Here is an 18,467-nt window from a genome sequence, read left to right as displayed (position 1 = left end):
GCGTGCCAGGGCTGAAGCCATTCCCCCAGACAGTGGTCCCTGCGGGGGTCACCCTATTAGCCTTAGGAACCCCCACCTGGATTGACCACGCGTCACTTCCGGCAGGCGGACCGGAAGTATTTCGATCGCCCCATGCCCAAGCCAAACCTCTTTCATCTTGATTCAATAAGGTTGTGGCCTGTTTTTACCCAAAACCCAGTCTGACTGGTCTCTTGTGTATATGGGTTGGGGTACGGGAAGTCCGACGCCTTGTCCTGCAAATCCTCAGGAATATCACACCTTCTCACCTGCCTGAGCCACTGTAACCCCACCTTATGTGTGACACATTTCTGACGTTTGCAAAAGGGGACGTCCTTCTCCATGGGGAAAGGCAAACTTTTTTAAAGAGTGTTTTTTTCTTGGCTCTGGGTTCTTCTTCACCTCCTGCCAAAGGGGGCGGGGGGGGGAACTCTGTTGCAACAGATAATAAAAATCAGCCTCTCTTCCACTGGATTTCTGCCTCAGCTCATTAATCTCCGACTGGTAGCGAACCTGGGGAGTGTTGGGCCATCGAAAAGCACACCCTTATTTTCTGGTAACAGTTTCTGTATATCTTTTAGGTCATGTGTGCCACACCTTGTGTTCTCTTCCATTCTTATGGCCGTACTCTCCACTTACCTGTCTGTATCTCATGGCAAATATTTTGTAGATTAATCAGACAATTCGATTTTCCAATATTTACATATTGGGGCGAGAATAATATTTCTACCAGAGCATTCCTTTGAGGGAGACGATTATATGCACAAAGATAGAAAGCTTCCTCATTGCCAACAATGGATGAATGGTTGTTAAAATTAACAGATTTAGCCGAGATGACAATATTGACAGAAAAAGGTCGTTGTTAACATTGACTAAATATTGGAAACCTCCCACAGACTATTTTTGTGAAAAAGAATGTGAAAAAGAATGTGAAATAATGACATTTGGATCTGGGTATTGAAGATAATGTTTATAGAAAGTGGTTTTGTTATTATTTATTTATTTATTTATTTATTTATTTATTTATTTATTTATTATTTATAGCAGATAGATGAAGAATTGGAAGTTCTTTAATCTCTGAACTGTATTTTTCCTATTGCCTCTTAAAAAACTCTTTTCAATCTCTTTTTCCTCCTCTCCCTTTTTTCCTTTTTTGTCATGTTTTTATCTTTCTTAGATTAATGTCGGACAAAAAGATATTTGAGATTAAGTTTTGTATTTCTCTTTATAAACTCTAATAACATTTAGTTTAAAAAGAAAATGGGGAAAGTTGTAACAGTAAGGGCCACACTTTTAATTGTGGGGGGGGGGGTTTGCTGGTGCTGCGAACCCTTGAGCACCCCCAGAAAAAAGGTCTGATTTCCACTATTTGTTACACATGTGTGTCACAGCAAGCCTATCTTAAAATAGGCGTGCCAACCTACACGCAATGTGTTTTTTTTTAAAAAAAAAATGGAACACCATTCTTAAGACAAGCCTGCTATCTGCTGTTTTATTAACTGGGGCACTTTTTTAGTGTCTTAAATCTTTTTTCTTTCTTCCTTTTAATGCATGCATTAGGAAAGTCACAATCAGAACAGACTCTCCACCATGCACTTTCCTTTCTAAACCCGTTGATGCCTCTTCAGGAACAGTGGCAGGAGGTGAATTTGGTTCTGGGCACAGGCTACCCTGCAGTTGTCAGAAGGCTGTGATTTGGTTATTCCATGCCCTCCCCTCTCTTGGAAGAGATAACTGGCAGGTGCGATGAAAGAAATGAAAAGGCCTGTTTGCCAACCACAACAGAGCTGCCATCTTTAATCCAGGACACGAGTTTCCTTCCTTTAAGAGCTCTGCAGCTTCTCCCATCCCCAAGGATCTGCCTTGATAAGACAGCAGCCGTTATCAACTCTGCCCTGAAGGAAAATGGCAACCCATCCTAGACACCCATCACCTGGGACACAAATCCCTCTAACGAATTGATGATAGCAAACAACCTCTCAAACTCTCTTTGTTTCAGGGAGCACAAAGAACAAGGCTTGGATGGAATTTGATGTTTCTGTTCTTTCTGTGGCTAAGCAGACTTCTCCTGGAGTTGAACAATGAATGAAAACCATTCTGCCTTCAGTAAGGTATTGGCCCAGTTTTTTCCAACTTTATGGTTCTTCAATGTCTATGTTCTCCTTACACACCCATTTATGTAGTTTGTGGCAGTAGTCATCATTCCAGTTATATCCACCAGATGAAGGCACGATGGATGTGCAGTCTTTCTCCATTGCTCCATCATTTTCTGAGTAGCTGGGGTTGCCAAGAGACCAATACCTGGGGGCAAAAGGAGGAAAGTCTTCCATTGGACTCAAGAGACAGAGAGAAGCTAGGTCTACCAAAGCAGAAGAATGAGGAGGAGAAGGGGTGCTGGGGGGGGGGTCCTATGGGGTAGAATGGGCTGTACCACTTTAGAACTTGAGCAAACTTTTGAAGACTCACTGTGCTTTAGTCCTGGATCCATCTGTCCATTTCCAGTTGCCTTCCTCGTTTTCATCTGTAAGGCCAATCCAGGTAGGATCACTGAGCTGAGAAGTGATGTAGTTCTGCAGGAGGAAGCAACAACCTCACATGATACAATGGCCAAACTCAGCTACTGAAGCATAAGTACCGTATTGGCCCGAATACAAGTCACACTTCTCCCCCTCCCCCAAATTCCGAACGTGAAAAGTTAAAGTGCGGCTTAAATTCGCGACCTTACTAGAACTGGCTTTTACGATATTGCTGCTGAAACAGACAGGGTAAAATGGAACGGGTGTGAGTGCCTGCAGAATTTTAAGGGAACGACTGATATTTGGGTATTGTCTCTCCCCCCACCGCCACCATGAATTTTAAAGGTGCGAGTTATATTTGCATGAGGCTTATATTCGGGCCAATACAGTATTGTGCATATTGGCAAAGCGATCTGAATTGCATAAATAACACACTTCAGGAGTCATCTCAAGCTCTCTTGCCAGAAACCTGTTCAATTTCACCCTACGTTAAGTGGGGACATGCTGGAGAATTTGCCTGACATTTTCTTGTGGTGACTCACTGCAAGAAATTTCAGTAGTGGTGGACAAGTGATTTCCACAAATGCCTATTTTTCATCTGCCAACTGAGAGTCCTCTCCTAAGTTGCCATGGAACTCCAAGGTTTTCGAGGACACAATTTGAAAGCCACTGCACAGAATACTGCATTAATTCTAACAATCACATCTGGCAACCAATATACCCCTTTGGTTTTACATAGTATGTATATGGGTAGATGAGTCTTAAAAGTCCAGGACACAAATTTTCACAGCCCTCTAGTGGCTACAGACCCTCCAAGTGTCCCTATGTTCCAGGGACGTCCCTGATTTAGAGAAGCTATCCTGGTTTCTGATTTGATCCCACAATGTCCCACCTTTCCCTGTTTTCATGGGAGAAATGTTGGAGGGCCTGGAGCTATTCAACTCTCAAGCATAGCTGCCAAGTTATCCCTTTTTTAAAGGGAAATTCCCTTATGCTGAATAGGCTTCCTCGCGAGAAAAGGGAAAACTTGGCAGCTATGGCTATACAGTGGTACCTCTTGTTACGAACTTAATTCATTCCTGAACCTGAAACTGTTCTGAACCTGAAACTGTTCTTAACCAGAGGTGTGCTTTCGCTAAAGGGGCCTCTTGCTGCTGCTGCAGCGGCACATGATTTCCGTTCTCATCCCGGGGCAAAGTTCTCAACTCGAGGTAACTCTTCCAGGTGAGCGGAGTTTGTAACCTGAAGCGTTTGTAACCTGAGGCATTTGTAACTCGAGGTACCACTGTATAGGGAATGTATTTAGTGTTAACTCTGGAAGTGTAAAAACGATTCGGACCAAACTAAGCCTCCTGCTGTATGTTTTGCTCTGGGAGGCTGAGTCTGGTCAAAATCGAGTATGCACATTTTAGCCTTTTAAGATTCATCTACTCCTGTACTCTCCGTAACCAAATGGGCTCCTTGGTTGCCAGATGTGAAATACATAAATCTGTCACAAGAAGAATGCTAATATTTGTATTTGGCCGAACCTCGCCTGAAAAAGCTGCATTTCTGCAATCAGTAGAATTATAGAGCAGAAGCCGGGACACGACAAATGAGATCTCTAAGGTGGCGTCTGCTTGTGTTTTGATTGTTGGAGCGGCCGGGAAAACATCCCAGTTTGTAAAAGAGGATTTATGGGGAGGACGGGCTGGACAGAAAATCCACACAGGAAGAGTGACTTTGTGTTAAATCCCGCTTGATATTTATCTCAGAAGCTGTGACAAGAGGAAGACAACGATAAGAAAGAACTGTTGGGAAAGATCGGGACTATAATGGAGTATAAGGATAAGAATTTGGAAATCGGACTAGAATGGCAGCAAGTATCGTTATCTAGAATCCCCAGATTTTGAAGCATGGGAAGTCAAAAAAATTATGATTTGGCATAATATTTGGTTTAATTGACATGTATTTGTATAATTTGGAATAATTGATATGATATGATTGGTTTGTAATTGGAAAATTTAATAAAAATTATTTTTTAGAAAAAAAAAAAGAAAAGAAAATACTTTGACTTTCCTGTTCTGGGTGCCTGCATGTTCCATCCTCCTCACACAGCCCTACAGCATCGCAAAGCGGCACGGGCCTGGCAGGGCAGCATGCTTGTTGCATCCACCACGGGCCGTGGGCAGGCAGGGGCACACCTCAGCTATGCCTCCTGGATGCGCATACCACCCTGGGGTGCGTATGTGCCCAGCGGCCGCTCAGGCACCCAGAGCGGCGCACATGCCATGCACCCGGGGGCAGGGCAATCCACCCACGGGGGTGGGCGATCTGCTGGGGGGATGCAATCATTGCTGCGGCGATTTGCCCGGGGGGGTTGTCACCCCCCAGGGATGACACATGGGGCAGACCGCCCCCACTGCCCCCACTGCCCCCACTTCATACGCCCCTGTGCCTGCCCACCCAAGGTGCCAACCAGTCACAGGACACCACTGAGTCTGGGCCTCTGTTTTTTTAACCTCTGGGGGTGTTCTGTTTTGTTTCTGGGCTTCTGGGGTGTGTGTGGTATATTGTATTTCTATAGATACATTTCCTTTTTTAATAGCTTCGTGCAGTAGTTTTTTTCTGAGGGGGACACATACCCCTAATCATTTTCTGAATCTAGGTTTGGCCTCATTGAGGGGCAGTGTTTCAATATGAGTAGGGAAAGGAGAGTACCCCTAAACATTTAGCATTCAAGCATCATAAGTAAAGCACTGTGTGGGTCTTGAAATATTTGCATGTGGAAGTAAGAAGAACAAGGGTGGACAGAACAATACAGGCACCAGACCGGAGGGAGCACTTTGAATCCCAAATATCAGGGGGTGGGGAGGGGGGGGAAAGAAACATATAAGACCTGTTCTTCGTCACTTAGGATGGAGGCCAAATGGGAGTCTCTGGTCAGGCAGAAGCTCTCAGCATCATGCCAGGTCTTTTCCTCGTTAGAAATGTAGTAGAAACTCTTCCCAAAAAAATCCCAGCCACCAGCAGTCTTCGGTTTACCTTTCTTGAAGAGGTCTTCTGTGAGGAAAAGAAAGGCTGTGAAATAGCCAGCTTTGAATTGAGTATATGCTGGAAGGGCTCTTGAAATCTTGGTTTATTCATTCATAGACTCATAGAATTGTAGAGTTGGAAGTAACACCAAGGGTCATCTAGTCCAACCCCCTGCAAGGCAGGAATCCATGACAGATGGCCCTCTAACCTATGCTTTAAAACACCCAAGGAAGAAGAGTCCACCACCTCCCAAGGGAGACTGTTCCACTTTCCAACAGCTCTTACTGTCAGAAAGTTCTTCCTAATGTTTAGTCAGAATCTCCTTTCTTGTAACTTGAAGCCCTGGGTTCGAGTCCTACCCTCCAGAGCAGGGGAAAGCAAGCATGCTCCCTCTTCCATGTGACAGCCCTTCAAATATTTGAAGGTGGCTATCGTATCTCCTCTCAGTCCATGGATAACACAGACACAATGAGATATGCTACTGGATAAGTGTTTCATGGTTATTGTATTTTTGTTTGGGTTTAAAAACTAATAAAAAATATTTGAGCAAGGGGTTTACATCCCTGCTCAGGCCTTAGGCATTCTGGGTTATCTGAGGTTATTCTCATATTCCTTTCTGTATACTTCATAGGGGATTTGTTGTAGGGATGAAATGGAGAATCTAATGCACGCTGTTCTGAGCTTCTTGGAGGAAGGAAAGAAGCCCAATGAGAATAAACATTATATCAATAGTGTTTCCATTGCAAAGGATCAAGTGAGTAGATTTTGATAAGCACTTCAGGGCTGTTTAGGGTTGAGGTTAGGGTGGATAATGGAACCCTCTGCATTGGAAGAGGTTCTGTAGGCCAGGAAGGATGCTGAGACTGGTGAAGGATTTCTGCCTGGTGCTCTTAGGAAAAGGCTTCTCAAACTGTGGGCCCACCAGTAGAACCTGGACCACTCTTAGGTGGACCTCACTACCACAGTCTGCCCAGTGCCTCCTCACTCACCTGCTCCACCCATTGTCTGGACCAAGCCAGCACCAACAGCTCCCTATACTCCCTGCGAAGGTGGCTGGGAGACAGAGATGTTCAAGGATGGAAAGAAGGGCTGAGACCCTCCCTGCCTGCAGACTGTCTAGCCAGAGTGGTGCATGCTCTAGTTATCTCCTGCTTGGACTACTGCAATGCGCTCTACGTGGGGCTACCTTTGAAGGTGACCCGGAAACTACAATTAATCCAGAATGCGGCAGCTAGACTGGTGACTGGGAGCGGCCTCCGAAGACACATAACACCGGTCTTGAAAGATCTACATTGGCTCCCAGTACGTTTCCGAGCACAGTTAAAAGTGTTGGTGCTGACCTTTAAAGCCCTAAATGGCCTCGGCCCGGTATACCTGAAGGAGCATCTCCACCCCCATCGTTCTGCCTGGACACTGAGGTCCAGCACCGAGGGCCTTCTGGCGGTTCCCTCATTGCAAGAAGCCAAGTTGCAGGGAACCAGGTGGAGGGTCTTCTCAGTAGTGGCAGTAGTACCCTGTAGTACCCTGTGGTACACCCTCCTATCAGATGTCAAAGAGAATAACAGCTACCACATTTTTAGAAGACATCTGAAGGCAGCCCTATTTAGGGAGGCTTTTAATGTTTAATACAGTAGATTACTGTATTTTATTTTTCTGTTGGAAGCTGCCCAGAGTGGCTGGGGAAACCCAGCCAGATGGGTGGGGTATAAATAATAATATTTTATTATTATTATTATTATTATTATTATTATTATTATTAGGTCTACCTCATCGGAGGGGGAAAGGCCAGAGGAGGTGTTGAAGGAAATTAGCAAGTGAGCTGAAAGTAGGAGCTGCTGGTATTAATACAGTGGTACCTTGGTTTACAACCATAATCCGTTCCGGAGGTCCATTTGTAAACCAAAACAGGTTGTAACCCAAGGCGCGCTTTCGCCAATGGGGCCTCAAAAAAAAAATTGTCCGTAATCCCAAAAAAATGGGTTGTAATCTAAAAAGAGTTTGCAAACCGGGACACGTACTTCCGGGTTTGACGTGTTTGTAATCCCAAACGTATGCAAACCAGACTGTTCGTAAACCAAGGTACCACTGTAGTAGTAAACGGGATAGAGAGAAATGAGCTAAGAGAAGGAAGCTGTTACCGGAGGACAAAGTGAAAGTGAAAGGACCAGGAAGGAAGAATGAAACAAACTGGCAGTACGGGGTGGATGGGAGTAAGGTACCATTTAAGGGTGAAAGAGTAGGAGAAGTTACCCAGAGTTTGGATCTCCTGGGATGAAGGTTAGCGGAGACTGCTCTGTCTTTGTGACATATAGTTTTATTTACACATATATACAACCTGAGCACGAGGCTGGGGGGCTTGCAGCATTAGTACTAACACGGCTCAGCCTCTACAGCGTGAGACTCTTACTCTCAGGGTTGTGGGTTCAAGCCCCACATTGGGCAAAAGATTCCTACATTGCAGGGGGTTGGACTAGACAACCCTGATGGTTCCCTTCCAGCTCTACAATTCTATTGCTCTAGTGCAAAATCTCTTGCAGAAGCTTCTCTAGCTTCTAGTCTGCTTTCTTTTCAGCCACACACACTACGCTCCTGTTGTTCTCTCCACCTGACAGTTGGGGAGGAGGAAACCCACCCATTAATTGGGGGGGCACTATCACTTAGTTGTAGCTCTGGCAGCAAAGCCCATTGTTTTGGGATGCTGATAAGGACACTTAAGTGACCCGTTCAACAAACTCATCTTGTCATATTCTAACCTCACTGGCTGCAACACCCCAAGTATCATCTTGGTTTCTCATTCTTATTCTTGGTTTCTTATTCTTCCAGTAAGTTTCTTCATCTCTGCATAGTCCAGTAGTTTCTGTTGCCATTCCTCTTTAGTCAGAACATTTTCTTCTTTCCTTCTTTGGGCAAATATCATCCAAGCAGCCGTGGTTGCATACATAAATACATTTTTATATTATTTAGGTAACACAAAGCTACCAACGTGAGTCTGACCAAACTGTGGGAGGCAATGGAAGACAGGAGTGCCTGGTGCGCTCTGGTCCATGGGGTCACGAAGAGTCGGACACGACTAAACGACTAAGCAACAACAACAACAACAGTCCCATAATCCCCAAAAGTAAGGCCTCTGGTTTCTTAATAAAAGTTTTCTTTTTCAATTCATTCGTATTTAGACATTTAGATACTTACTGTACTTTCCTTTCCGTGCTTGGAAGGTCTTTTCCGATTGTTCTATTTTTGCTGGCAACTTTGCCACTTCTTCAGCTAAAGCTATGGCTAAAAACATTCTTAGAGTTAGGAGTTTAGGATTTGCTATCACCAACCTATATACACAGATGCATTTGCTAGTGTATTTAAAGATCCTGTCTTGCTATCTCACAATGTAGGGGGCCCAAGGGAGTCAACAAGTCAGGTATAAAACAAAACACCATAATTTTTTTCCTGGAAAAACAACAACAATGCACAACACTCCCCCCTCCTCATAAAAGTTGCTACAGGGGATGTGGGTGGCACTGTGGGTTAAACCGCTGAGCTTAGGGCTTGCCGATCAGAAGGTTGGTGGTTCAAATCCCCGCAACGGGGTGAGCTCCCGTTGCTCGGCCCCAGCTCCTGCCAACCTAGCAGTTCGAAAGCATGTCAAAGTGCAAGTAGATAAATAGGTACCGCTACAGCAGAAAGGTAAACGGCGTTTCCGTGCGCTGCTCTGGTTCGCCAGAAGCGGCTTTGTCATGCTGGCCACATGACCTGGAAGCTGTACGCCGGCTCCCTTGGCCAAGAACGTGAGATGAGCGCCGCAACCCCAGAGTCGGTCACGACTGGACCTGATGGTCAGGGGTTCCTTTACCTTTACCTAAGTTGCTACTGGACAATTTTTTTAAAAAAAAATATTTATTTCAACTGCATCAGACCAACATGGCTACCTACCTGAACCATTAAGTGCTGAAAGCAATGTCTACAACAGCAAGAAAACAGCAAGAAAATTATCATAGAAGCCAGAATGAATATTAGCTAAGGGGAGCAAGCAAGTTGTTCTTTTCTTCTTTAAATTACAAACTTTATGGAATTTAAAAAAAAAAAATCTTTAAACAATTACCAAGCATAAAGTGCTGCCTTCCAGGATGAATGCAGGTGTTAAGCCTTGGCCCACATCTCACCATGGGAAATCTTTTATATTACTGATTAAACTCACACCCACATTGTCCACTTCAATTTCAAGTGCTGATAATTTCTCCAAGTGGCTTCTGTGACTGAGATGGGAGGGAGAGTACTGTATTATTGTTATAAACGATATAAATTGAGACCATAGGGAGCCAAACCCATCTTTCTATGTTATTCCTTTTATCAACCTCTGATGGTGAGTTCAGCATCCCATAACTGTTATATTTCACACATTTGCCTGGAGTCCAGCGGCAGTTTGACCCATCTTTTAGATTTAGGGGAGCTAGTCTCCCTGCTTATTTAACTTATATGCAGAATTCATCATGCGAAAGGCTGGACTAGATGAATCCCAAGCCGGAAATAAGATTGCCGGAAGAAATATCAACAACCTCAGATATGCAGATGACACAACCTTGATGGCAGAAAGTGAGGAGGAATTAAAGAACCTTTTAATGAGGGTGAAAGAGGAGAGCGCAAAATATGGTCTGAAGCTCAACATCAAAAAAACTAAGATCATGGCCACTGGTCCCATCACCTCCTGGCAAATAGAAGGGGAAGAAATGGAGGCAGTGAGAGATTTTACTTTTCTTGGGCTCCTTGATCACTGCAGATGGTGACAGCAGTCACGAAATGAAAAGACGCCTGCTTCTTGGGAGAAAAGCAATGACAAACCTAGACAGCATCTTAAAAAGCAGATACATCACCTTGCCGACAAAGGTCCGTATAGTTAAAGCTATGGGTTTCCCAGTAGTGATGTATGGAAGTGAGAGCTGGACCATGAAGAAGGCTGATCACCGAAGAATGGATGCTTTTGAATTATGGTGCTGGAGGAGACTCTTGAGAGTCCCATGGACTGCAAGAAGATCAAACCTATCCATTCTGAAGGAAATCAGCCCTGAGTGCTCACTGGAAGGACAGATCGTGAAGCTGAGGCTCCAATACTTTGGCCACCTCATGAGAAGACTTCCTGGAAAAGACCCTGATGTTGGGAAAGATTGAGGGCACTAGGAGAAGGGGCCGACAGAGGACGAGATGGTTGGACAGTGTTCTCGAAGCTACGAACATGAGTTTGACCAAACTGCAGGAGGCAGTGGAAGACAGGAGTGCCTGGCGTGCTCTGGTCCATGGGGTCACGAAGAGTCGGACACGATTAAACGACTAAACAACAACAAGTCTCAAACATTTATTGGGGGAGACCTAGGCCTCTTCTTCTTTCCCCCCTGACTTCAAGCTTTTCAAGATGGAGGGGGAGGGAACAACTGTAGTCACCTGCAATTCCTGCGCAATGTTCATTGTCAAATTTCATTGTCCAGAAAGTGGGAGAAGCAACAAGAGGATCAGCCATTTTAGATCTGGTCCTAACCAATAGTGATGACCGGGTTAGTGGGGTAGAAGTTGCAGGATCATTAGGTGGGAGTGATCATGCTCTTCTGAAGTTTATTATTCAGCGGAAAGGAGCAATCAAGCATACTAAGACTGGCTATCTAAAGAACTTTTAACTGAGTTAAGATTTAAAAGGGATATGTACAAAACATGGAAAAAGGGGGAAATCACCAGAGAGGAATTCAAACAAATAGCCAGCACGTGTAGAGACAAAGTCAGAAAAGCTAAAGCACAGAATGAACTCAGGCTTGCTAGAGAGGTTAAAAGCAACAAAAAGGGCTTTTATGGGTATGTCTGTAGCAAAAGGAAGAACAAGGAAACAGTGGGGTCACTTAGAGGAGAAGATGGTGAAATGCGAACAGGGGACAGAGAAAGGGCAGAACTCCTCAATACCTTCTTTGCCTCAGTCTTCTCCAAAAAAGAAAACAATGCCCGACCTGAAGAATATGGAGCAGATGATTCAGCAGGGGAAACAGAGCCCAGAAAAAGTAAGGAGGTAGTACAAGAACACTTGGCTAGTTTAGATGTATTCAAGTCTCCAGGACCAGATGAACTACATCCAAGAGTATTAAAAGAACTGGCAGAGGTGATTTCAGAACCACTGGCAATAATCTTTGAAAATTCCTGGAGAACAGGCGAAGTCCCAGCAGACTGAAGGAGGGCAAATGTTGTCCCTATTTTCAAAAAGGGGGAAAGAGAGGACCCAAACAATTACCGCCCAGTCAGCCTGACATCAATACCAGGAAAGATTCTAGAGCTGATCATTAAGCAAACGGTCTGTGAGCACCTAGAAAGAAACTCTGTGATCACTAAAATTCAGCATGGGTTTCTTAAAAATAGGTCATGCCAGACTAATCTGATCTCATTTTTTGACAGAATTACAAGCCTGGTAGATGAAGGGAACGCTGTGGATGTAGCCTATCTTGATTTCAGCAAGGCCTTTGACAAGGTGCCCCATGATATTCTTGTAAAGAAGCTGGTAAAATGCGGGCTAGACAATGCTACCATTCAGTGGATTTGTAACTGGCTGACTGACCGAACCCAAAGGGTGCTCATCAATGGCTCCTCCTCATCCTGGAGAGTAGTGACTAGTGGGGTGCCACAGGGTTCTGTCTTGGGCCCAGTCTTATTCAACATCTTTATCAATGACTTGGATGATGGGCTTGATGGGCTTGATATTGTTTTCTTTTGACAGCAGGGCTAACATGGGATCGGGTACAAGATGTTGCCCCTTAAGGATGACAATGAAAAAATTTGGATCCAGAAATCTTTAAGCAGTGGACAGTCTCAGCACAATGTGGAGGATTGTGCCTTTAAGATTACATCCCCTCCACCTTCAGAAGATTCTTCCATTTTCTTTTCTTTTCTTCTGAGATTTAAAAAATGGATAGCTATTTTTAAACCAATGAGAAATGAACCAGTCTTTCTGTTCCACTTACGAGACGTGTGAGAAATCTTTGGATTCCTGAGCCCATCTGCCATATTGGCTCTCAGTTTTTTCATTGGTGTTAGAAGCGGGTTTTCAGAATCCATGATCAACCGGATATCTAAAGTTGTTGAAACAAGGGAGGGTGCTTAGATTTGCAGCTGCCTAATATCTACTTACTTATTAATGATTAGTATTTTGAAGCCCGTTAAAATAACGGGTGCTGGAGCAGACCTGTTGCTCTAGCAACCTCGGGGACATTCGTAGAGGCATATTTGGGGCCTGATCCGGAGGCTAGGGGTTTCCCCGCTGCCCCGATTCTGGTGCTCACGATCCCCGCATCACACGCCACCCAAAGCCTCCCCCTCTTTGCGACGCATTGGCTCCCTCCCTTCCCCGTCAGTGCAGAAGCTCCGCCTTGGGAGCCCAAATGCCAAGGCTGCTCCTCCCTTCCCACGTGTGCTGCCGGCGGAAGGGAAGCAGCGCCCGCACGCCCGAGTCGCGTGGAAGCGCGGCCGGGGGCCCGTGTAGGAGTGGCACCGCTGCTTATGGAGTGCGCCCATTTGTGGAGCCGGCAGCTGCGGTCCGTCACACTGCGCGTGTTTGCCTTGGGGATCTGCTGCTCCCCGTCTCCCTCCCACCCCTGCGGTAAACCCCGTTTAGAACCAGCCAATAGCGAATAGTGGGAGGAGCATAGAGGGGGGAAGGGAAAGAAAGCAGCCTCCTCCTCCTCGCACTTTAGCGCAAGTGAGGCGCTGTCCAGCCGGGAGCGGCAGTTGGCGGCCGCAGGGAAACGGTAGGCAGAGGGGGAGGAGTGTGCGCGTGTGCATCCAGTCCCTGTGTCCGTGGGGCACATGCGCAGTTGTGCAAACCCAGGGACACAGGGACTGGACGCAGAGACACTTGGACTTTATTATATAGGATGTCTGTATGCTTCCCCATGACAAAATTCTCAGGGTGGCTTATAAAAAATAATAATGAAGCAATCTCAATAAAGCAACAATCAAAAGCAATATACACACAGTTCCCTCACCAGTATGCTCCCACTGCGGGGTGCTCGCCTCCCCAAGGACACATGCTGAGATGGAGGCCCTAGGGAAAGACTGGCACAAGCTGGGGAAAGTCTGGACTCTGGCCGGTGGAAGTTCCACCCAGGGACAGGTGTGCATTCACCAGCCACGAGGAGAAGGAGGCACCGTCACAGCCCCGAAGACCTGGCCTGGGTGCAGCTCACCTCCCCATGGCTGCAGAAGGCAGCAGCCACACAACCTCGGTGAGGGAGCCAGGTTGCGCCCCCTCAGAATTCTGCACCTCTCTCCACCCCACACTACGCCACTGTGTTTTCGCAAGGTGTCTCAAAGAAGGTGGTACCTGCCTAATATTAATAGGCGAGGAGTTCCCAAGTTCAGGTGCCACCACAATGCTAAACGAGTGGCTTCTTACAAATGCGAAAGGGACACCGTGTGGCATTTGGAAAAGTGTGCGTTCTGAAGATGGAAGTAAACTGGGGTCGGCACGTACAGAGTGAAGCAATGCCTCAGGTAAACTGGTCCATGTTTTTTGTGCGTGCCAAACACAGGCTGGTTTGTTTCATCCTCCTGCGGCAACTCTAGCGTGTGGCAAGAGGAAGCAGGCAGGGCAGCTGCTTCAACAGAGGTTGTGCAACAGCAGCTCGAGCTGGACTTACAGAGAATGAGCATAGTGAAGAAGCTGATGATGCAGATGGTTCCAAAGGTTGAATAGAATGTCCATTTGAGCTTCCCGGGAGGTGGTTTTGCTGGCTCCGGTGGCTTTTCTGGTGCTGCTGCTGCAGGTTTCTTTGGGGCCATGGCTAGAGAGACAAGCAGAAAGAGAATAGATTAAGAGTCAAAGTCACCATCAAGCCGCCTCTAACGCATAGGCGCCATCTATGCAGGGCCAAGGGGGCTCAGGCACCCGGAAAGTTCTACATCCCAGGGCACGCACGTTGCAGGGGGCAAGGCGGCACAGCTGCTCTAACTTTTGCCCATTCGGGAATTTTGTCACGGTACCAAAGACCCAACAAGCAGTAGGAAGCCGCAGCCAGTTGCAGCTGTTATGCATAGCTGAGGGAGCATCTGATTCTGGGGGTCGGGACAGGTCTCTTTGGGTGCAAAGTGTGGGATGTGATCTATGAGAGGCAGTCAAGTACAACATTCCTTGTAATGCTAGAGAAGACATGCGAGGGAATGTTTGGTCCAGCCAGTCAAAACTTCCTGTTCCTCCTGGCTGTGGCATCCTTCCTTTGCTTGTGACTAAAGGTGGGTGTGACCTTACCTGTCCAGTTAACAAAAGGACAAGTCATGCCGCAGCACACCTCCCTCTTTTTGACTTCCTTCTTCATTTGACCAGCTTCTAGCTAGGACTACTCTGCTAGCACTGGGATTATTCCCCCATATGGGGGTAGATCCACATGTACATATTTGTAACTAAGTCTGCCTTCAGGAATCCAACTGTGAACTGATGTGAGTAAACTTCTTTTATTGACTTTAAATAAGATTGTTGCATCTTTATTCTTTTAAGAGGGATTCAAGGGAACTTACCAGGAATGTACAATTCAATCTGAGACAGGTTGGATTGTATAATAGTGAGAGGCTTACATGAGCCTGCAACCAGCTATCTGCTGTGTATAAAAAAGGGAATGTAACTATGCTACATAAAGGAACTTGTTAGGAAGGATATTAATAAACAATATATCCTCTCCTGCCACCCTGAACATTCCCACACAAAGAGGGAGATTCAGAGGGAGCAGGTCTTAGGAGGAGACTCAGAACCATCTTCAAAGCTCAAAAAGAGCAGTTGCTTTTAAACATTTTGTAAGTTCTCAGATAAAACGGTTCATTAGCCCCATACTTACTAAGTTTTGGGGGAAAGTGCTGGACTAAGCAACTGTTTAAGATTTTCAGAAGGGAATATTCGTTTGAACGATATGCCTATTGTATGGAAAGCTACCGTGGGACAGGGAAAATAGATTTTACGTGCCCTAATAGTGGCTAAGAGACTGATACTAATGAAGAATAGAGATATAATTCCCCTTAATCAATGGCTTGATGACATGACAATATTTGCAATGTTAAGAATGGATTGCTTATGGACGCAGACTTTCTTTGGAGAAATATGATATTTGGAATGACCATACATAATATATTCAGTTCTTGATAAAGAAATTTGTATTAGGATAGTAAGACTATATACATTTGTATGCTAATGTATGGAAATATAGCTGAGTATTTTTATTTTTATTTTATTTTCATTGATGCTTTTCTTCTTCTTCTTTTCACCACCTTTTAATAAATGAAATTCTTCTAAGAAAATATCAATAAAAAAGATAAAACTGTTCGTTCTGGGAAGAGCAAGAAGCAAATAATTTAAGCTCTGTCAATAGGATTACCTATGTAAATCGTATACCCTGCTGCAGCAATGGGGGCCTAAAAATGCAACAAGAGCCTGCTGGATCAGGCCAATGGCCCCTCCATTTCAGCATCCTGTTCTCACCATGGCCAAACAGCCGGATGCGGCCCAATTGCCTTCTCAATGCAGCCCACGGACGGTCCAGGAATCAGCATGTTTTTACATGAGTAGAATGTGTCCTTTTATTTAAAATGTATCTCTGAGTTATTTGTGGGGCATAGGAATTCTTTCATCCATATATATATATATATAGTCCGGCCCACCACATGGTCTGAGGGTAGGAGTCCTTTAATTGCCCTGCTCTCTTTTGAGTCTGGAAACCTTAAAGAGAAACCAGCAGAATACCCTTTGTTTAATTTCCAAGCAAAGGGTCTGCTGGTTTCTCTTTAAGGTTTCCAGACTCAAAAGAGAGCAGGGCAATTAAAGGCACAGAAGTCCTGTCCTCTATTGAGTCTGGCAACCCTATCTGAGGGACGGTGGACCGGCCTACAGCTGAAAAAGGTTGCTGGCCCCGGCCCTAGTGCATATCAACTTGTTTTCACTGAATTACATTTGCCATTTTACCACCCATTCACTCGATTGGGAGAGGTCCGTTTAGAGCACTTCACAATTTCTTTTTGTTTTAATGGTCCGGAACAATTTGCTGTCGTCAGCATACTTCATACACCTCACTGCTTACTCTATAGATCATTTAAAAGCATAGATCCCAACACTGATCCTTTGGGGGTTCCACTTTCTACATCTCTCCATTCGGGGAGCTGGCCATTTCTTCCTCCTCTATTCTTCATGCTACTTAACCAATTATTGGTCCACAAGAGGACCTCTCCTCTCATTCCATGACTTCTAAGCTTACTCGGGAGTCTTTGGCGAGGCCTATTTCACCTTTCTCCACCTACCTTTCTCACTTTCCTATCTTCTCAACATAGTGCAAGCAGCAGTTGTGTGAGTCCAGCTGCTTGCTGATTGGCTGTCTGCTCTCCTCTTCCACCATGCACAGTCACAAGCACACCTGTAGCTGAAAGGTAAAATGCATTGTGATGTCACTGAGGGGGGTGAGGCTGCAGACCTTGGCATCCCGTGTCAAACAAAGCAGGGCAAGAGGATCCTCACCCATTGTGGGTGTAGATACCAGTAAGTTTCTCTTCTCGGTCTCTTCTTTTCCAGCCTAAACATACCCAACTCCCTCAACTGGCTTGGTTTCCAGACCCTTGGTCATTTTGGTTGTCCAGCTTGCCAATGTCCTTAAATTGTGGCACCCAGAACTGGACACAGTATTCCAGGTGTGGTCTAACCAAGGCAAAATAGAGTGGTATCCCTTGATTGGGATACTGGACTTCTGTTGATGCTGCCTAGAACAGCGCTGGCTCTTTTTTTGCTGCAGTATCGCACTGTTGACTTACGTTAAGCTTATAGTCTTCTAAGACACCCAGATCCTTTTCACATGTACTACTGGCAAGCCAGGTGTCCGCCATCTTATATTTGTGAAGCAGGTTCTTGCTGCCTAAGTGCAGAACCTTACATCTGTCCCTATTGAAAAATTTTTTGTTAGCTTCCACCCAGTTCTCCAATCTGTTAAGGTCATCTTGAATTCTGATTCTGTCTTCTGTGGCATTAGCTGCCCCTCCCAGTTTGGTGCATAGCTGCCAAGTTATCCCTTTTTTTAAGGGAAATTCCCTTATGCTGAATAGGCTTCCTCGTGAGAAAAGGGAAAACTTGGCAGCTATGGTTTGGTGTCATCTGCCAATCTGATGATTATCCCCTCAATTTCTTCACCCAAGTCATTTATAAAGACGTTGAAGGACAACGGGCCCAGGACAGAGCCCTGCGGCACCCCACTTGTCATTTTTCTCCAGGATGATGAGGAACCATTAATTAGTACTCTTTTGGTTCGGTCAGTCAACCAGCTGCAAATTCACCTAACAGTTCCCTCATCAGGCCAGTTTCCTTCCTTTGGGACACGGGTGAGGCTGTGCCTTTCCAGATATTGGTGGGCTATCAATCCCATCAGCCCCAGACATCATGGCCAAAAATCAGGGTTGGTGGAAGCTGCAGTTCAGCAACAGCTGGAGAGCCACACCTTCTTCTAAAGCTCTGTCAGATGCAGCTCTTGGCTTAGGGAACCATTTAGCAGGTTCTGTTGGGGGAGGGAGCTGCTGGTATTATTGATATTAATATCAATATTAATATGTGCCTTGCAGGACATTGCCATGAGAAGAAAAGACTAAGGAGTAAACCCAACATAATTCTGGAGTGGAGTCTCTACGGCAACTGGACGGTGCTTTCAACGCCTCCTTCCAGCAATTCCTGCAGCCAAGCTGGAGCCAGATTAATTGCTCTGCTTTCCTTTGGACGCCATCAGCGAGGCCAAGAGGGGGACCTTGTCATCTTGGCAGCCCAGGACCTCCAGACAAACTGCCCAGGCTTGTGCCCCAGGGAGGTCACTTGGATGCTGCAAATGCAGCAAAAACAACACGGGAGGCAGCGGTTACGAGTTATAAGCTCAACCCGATTGGCATAAGATA

At 45.6% G+C, this 18,467-nt stretch overlaps 1 protein-coding gene across 1 annotated transcript; it reads right to left on the bottom strand.

Annotated features, from left to right (window-relative positions):
• Positions 1-2,153: 2,153 nt before the first annotated feature.
• LOC118079493 (CD209 antigen-like) lies at positions 2,154-17,059 on the bottom strand. Its single transcript, XM_060279113.1, has 7 exons — positions 17,056-17,059; positions 14,204-14,347; positions 12,530-12,637; positions 8,739-8,825; positions 5,413-5,576; positions 2,485-2,588; positions 2,154-2,319 (listed from the first exon to the last, which is right to left on the bottom strand). Exons 1-7 carry the CDS (start codon positions 17,057-17,059, stop codon positions 2,154-2,156), a joined length of 777 nt encoding a protein of 258 aa, XP_060135096.1.
• Between the last annotated feature and the right edge of the window lie 1,408 nt (positions 17,060-18,467).

Source organism: Zootoca vivipara, chromosome 9, assembly GCF_963506605.1.
Source record: "Zootoca vivipara chromosome 9, rZooViv1.1, whole genome shotgun sequence".
Lineage (NCBI taxonomy): Eukaryota > Metazoa > Chordata > Lepidosauria > Squamata > Lacertidae > Zootoca > Zootoca vivipara.
This window is presented reverse-complemented; position numbering and strand designations above follow the sequence as displayed.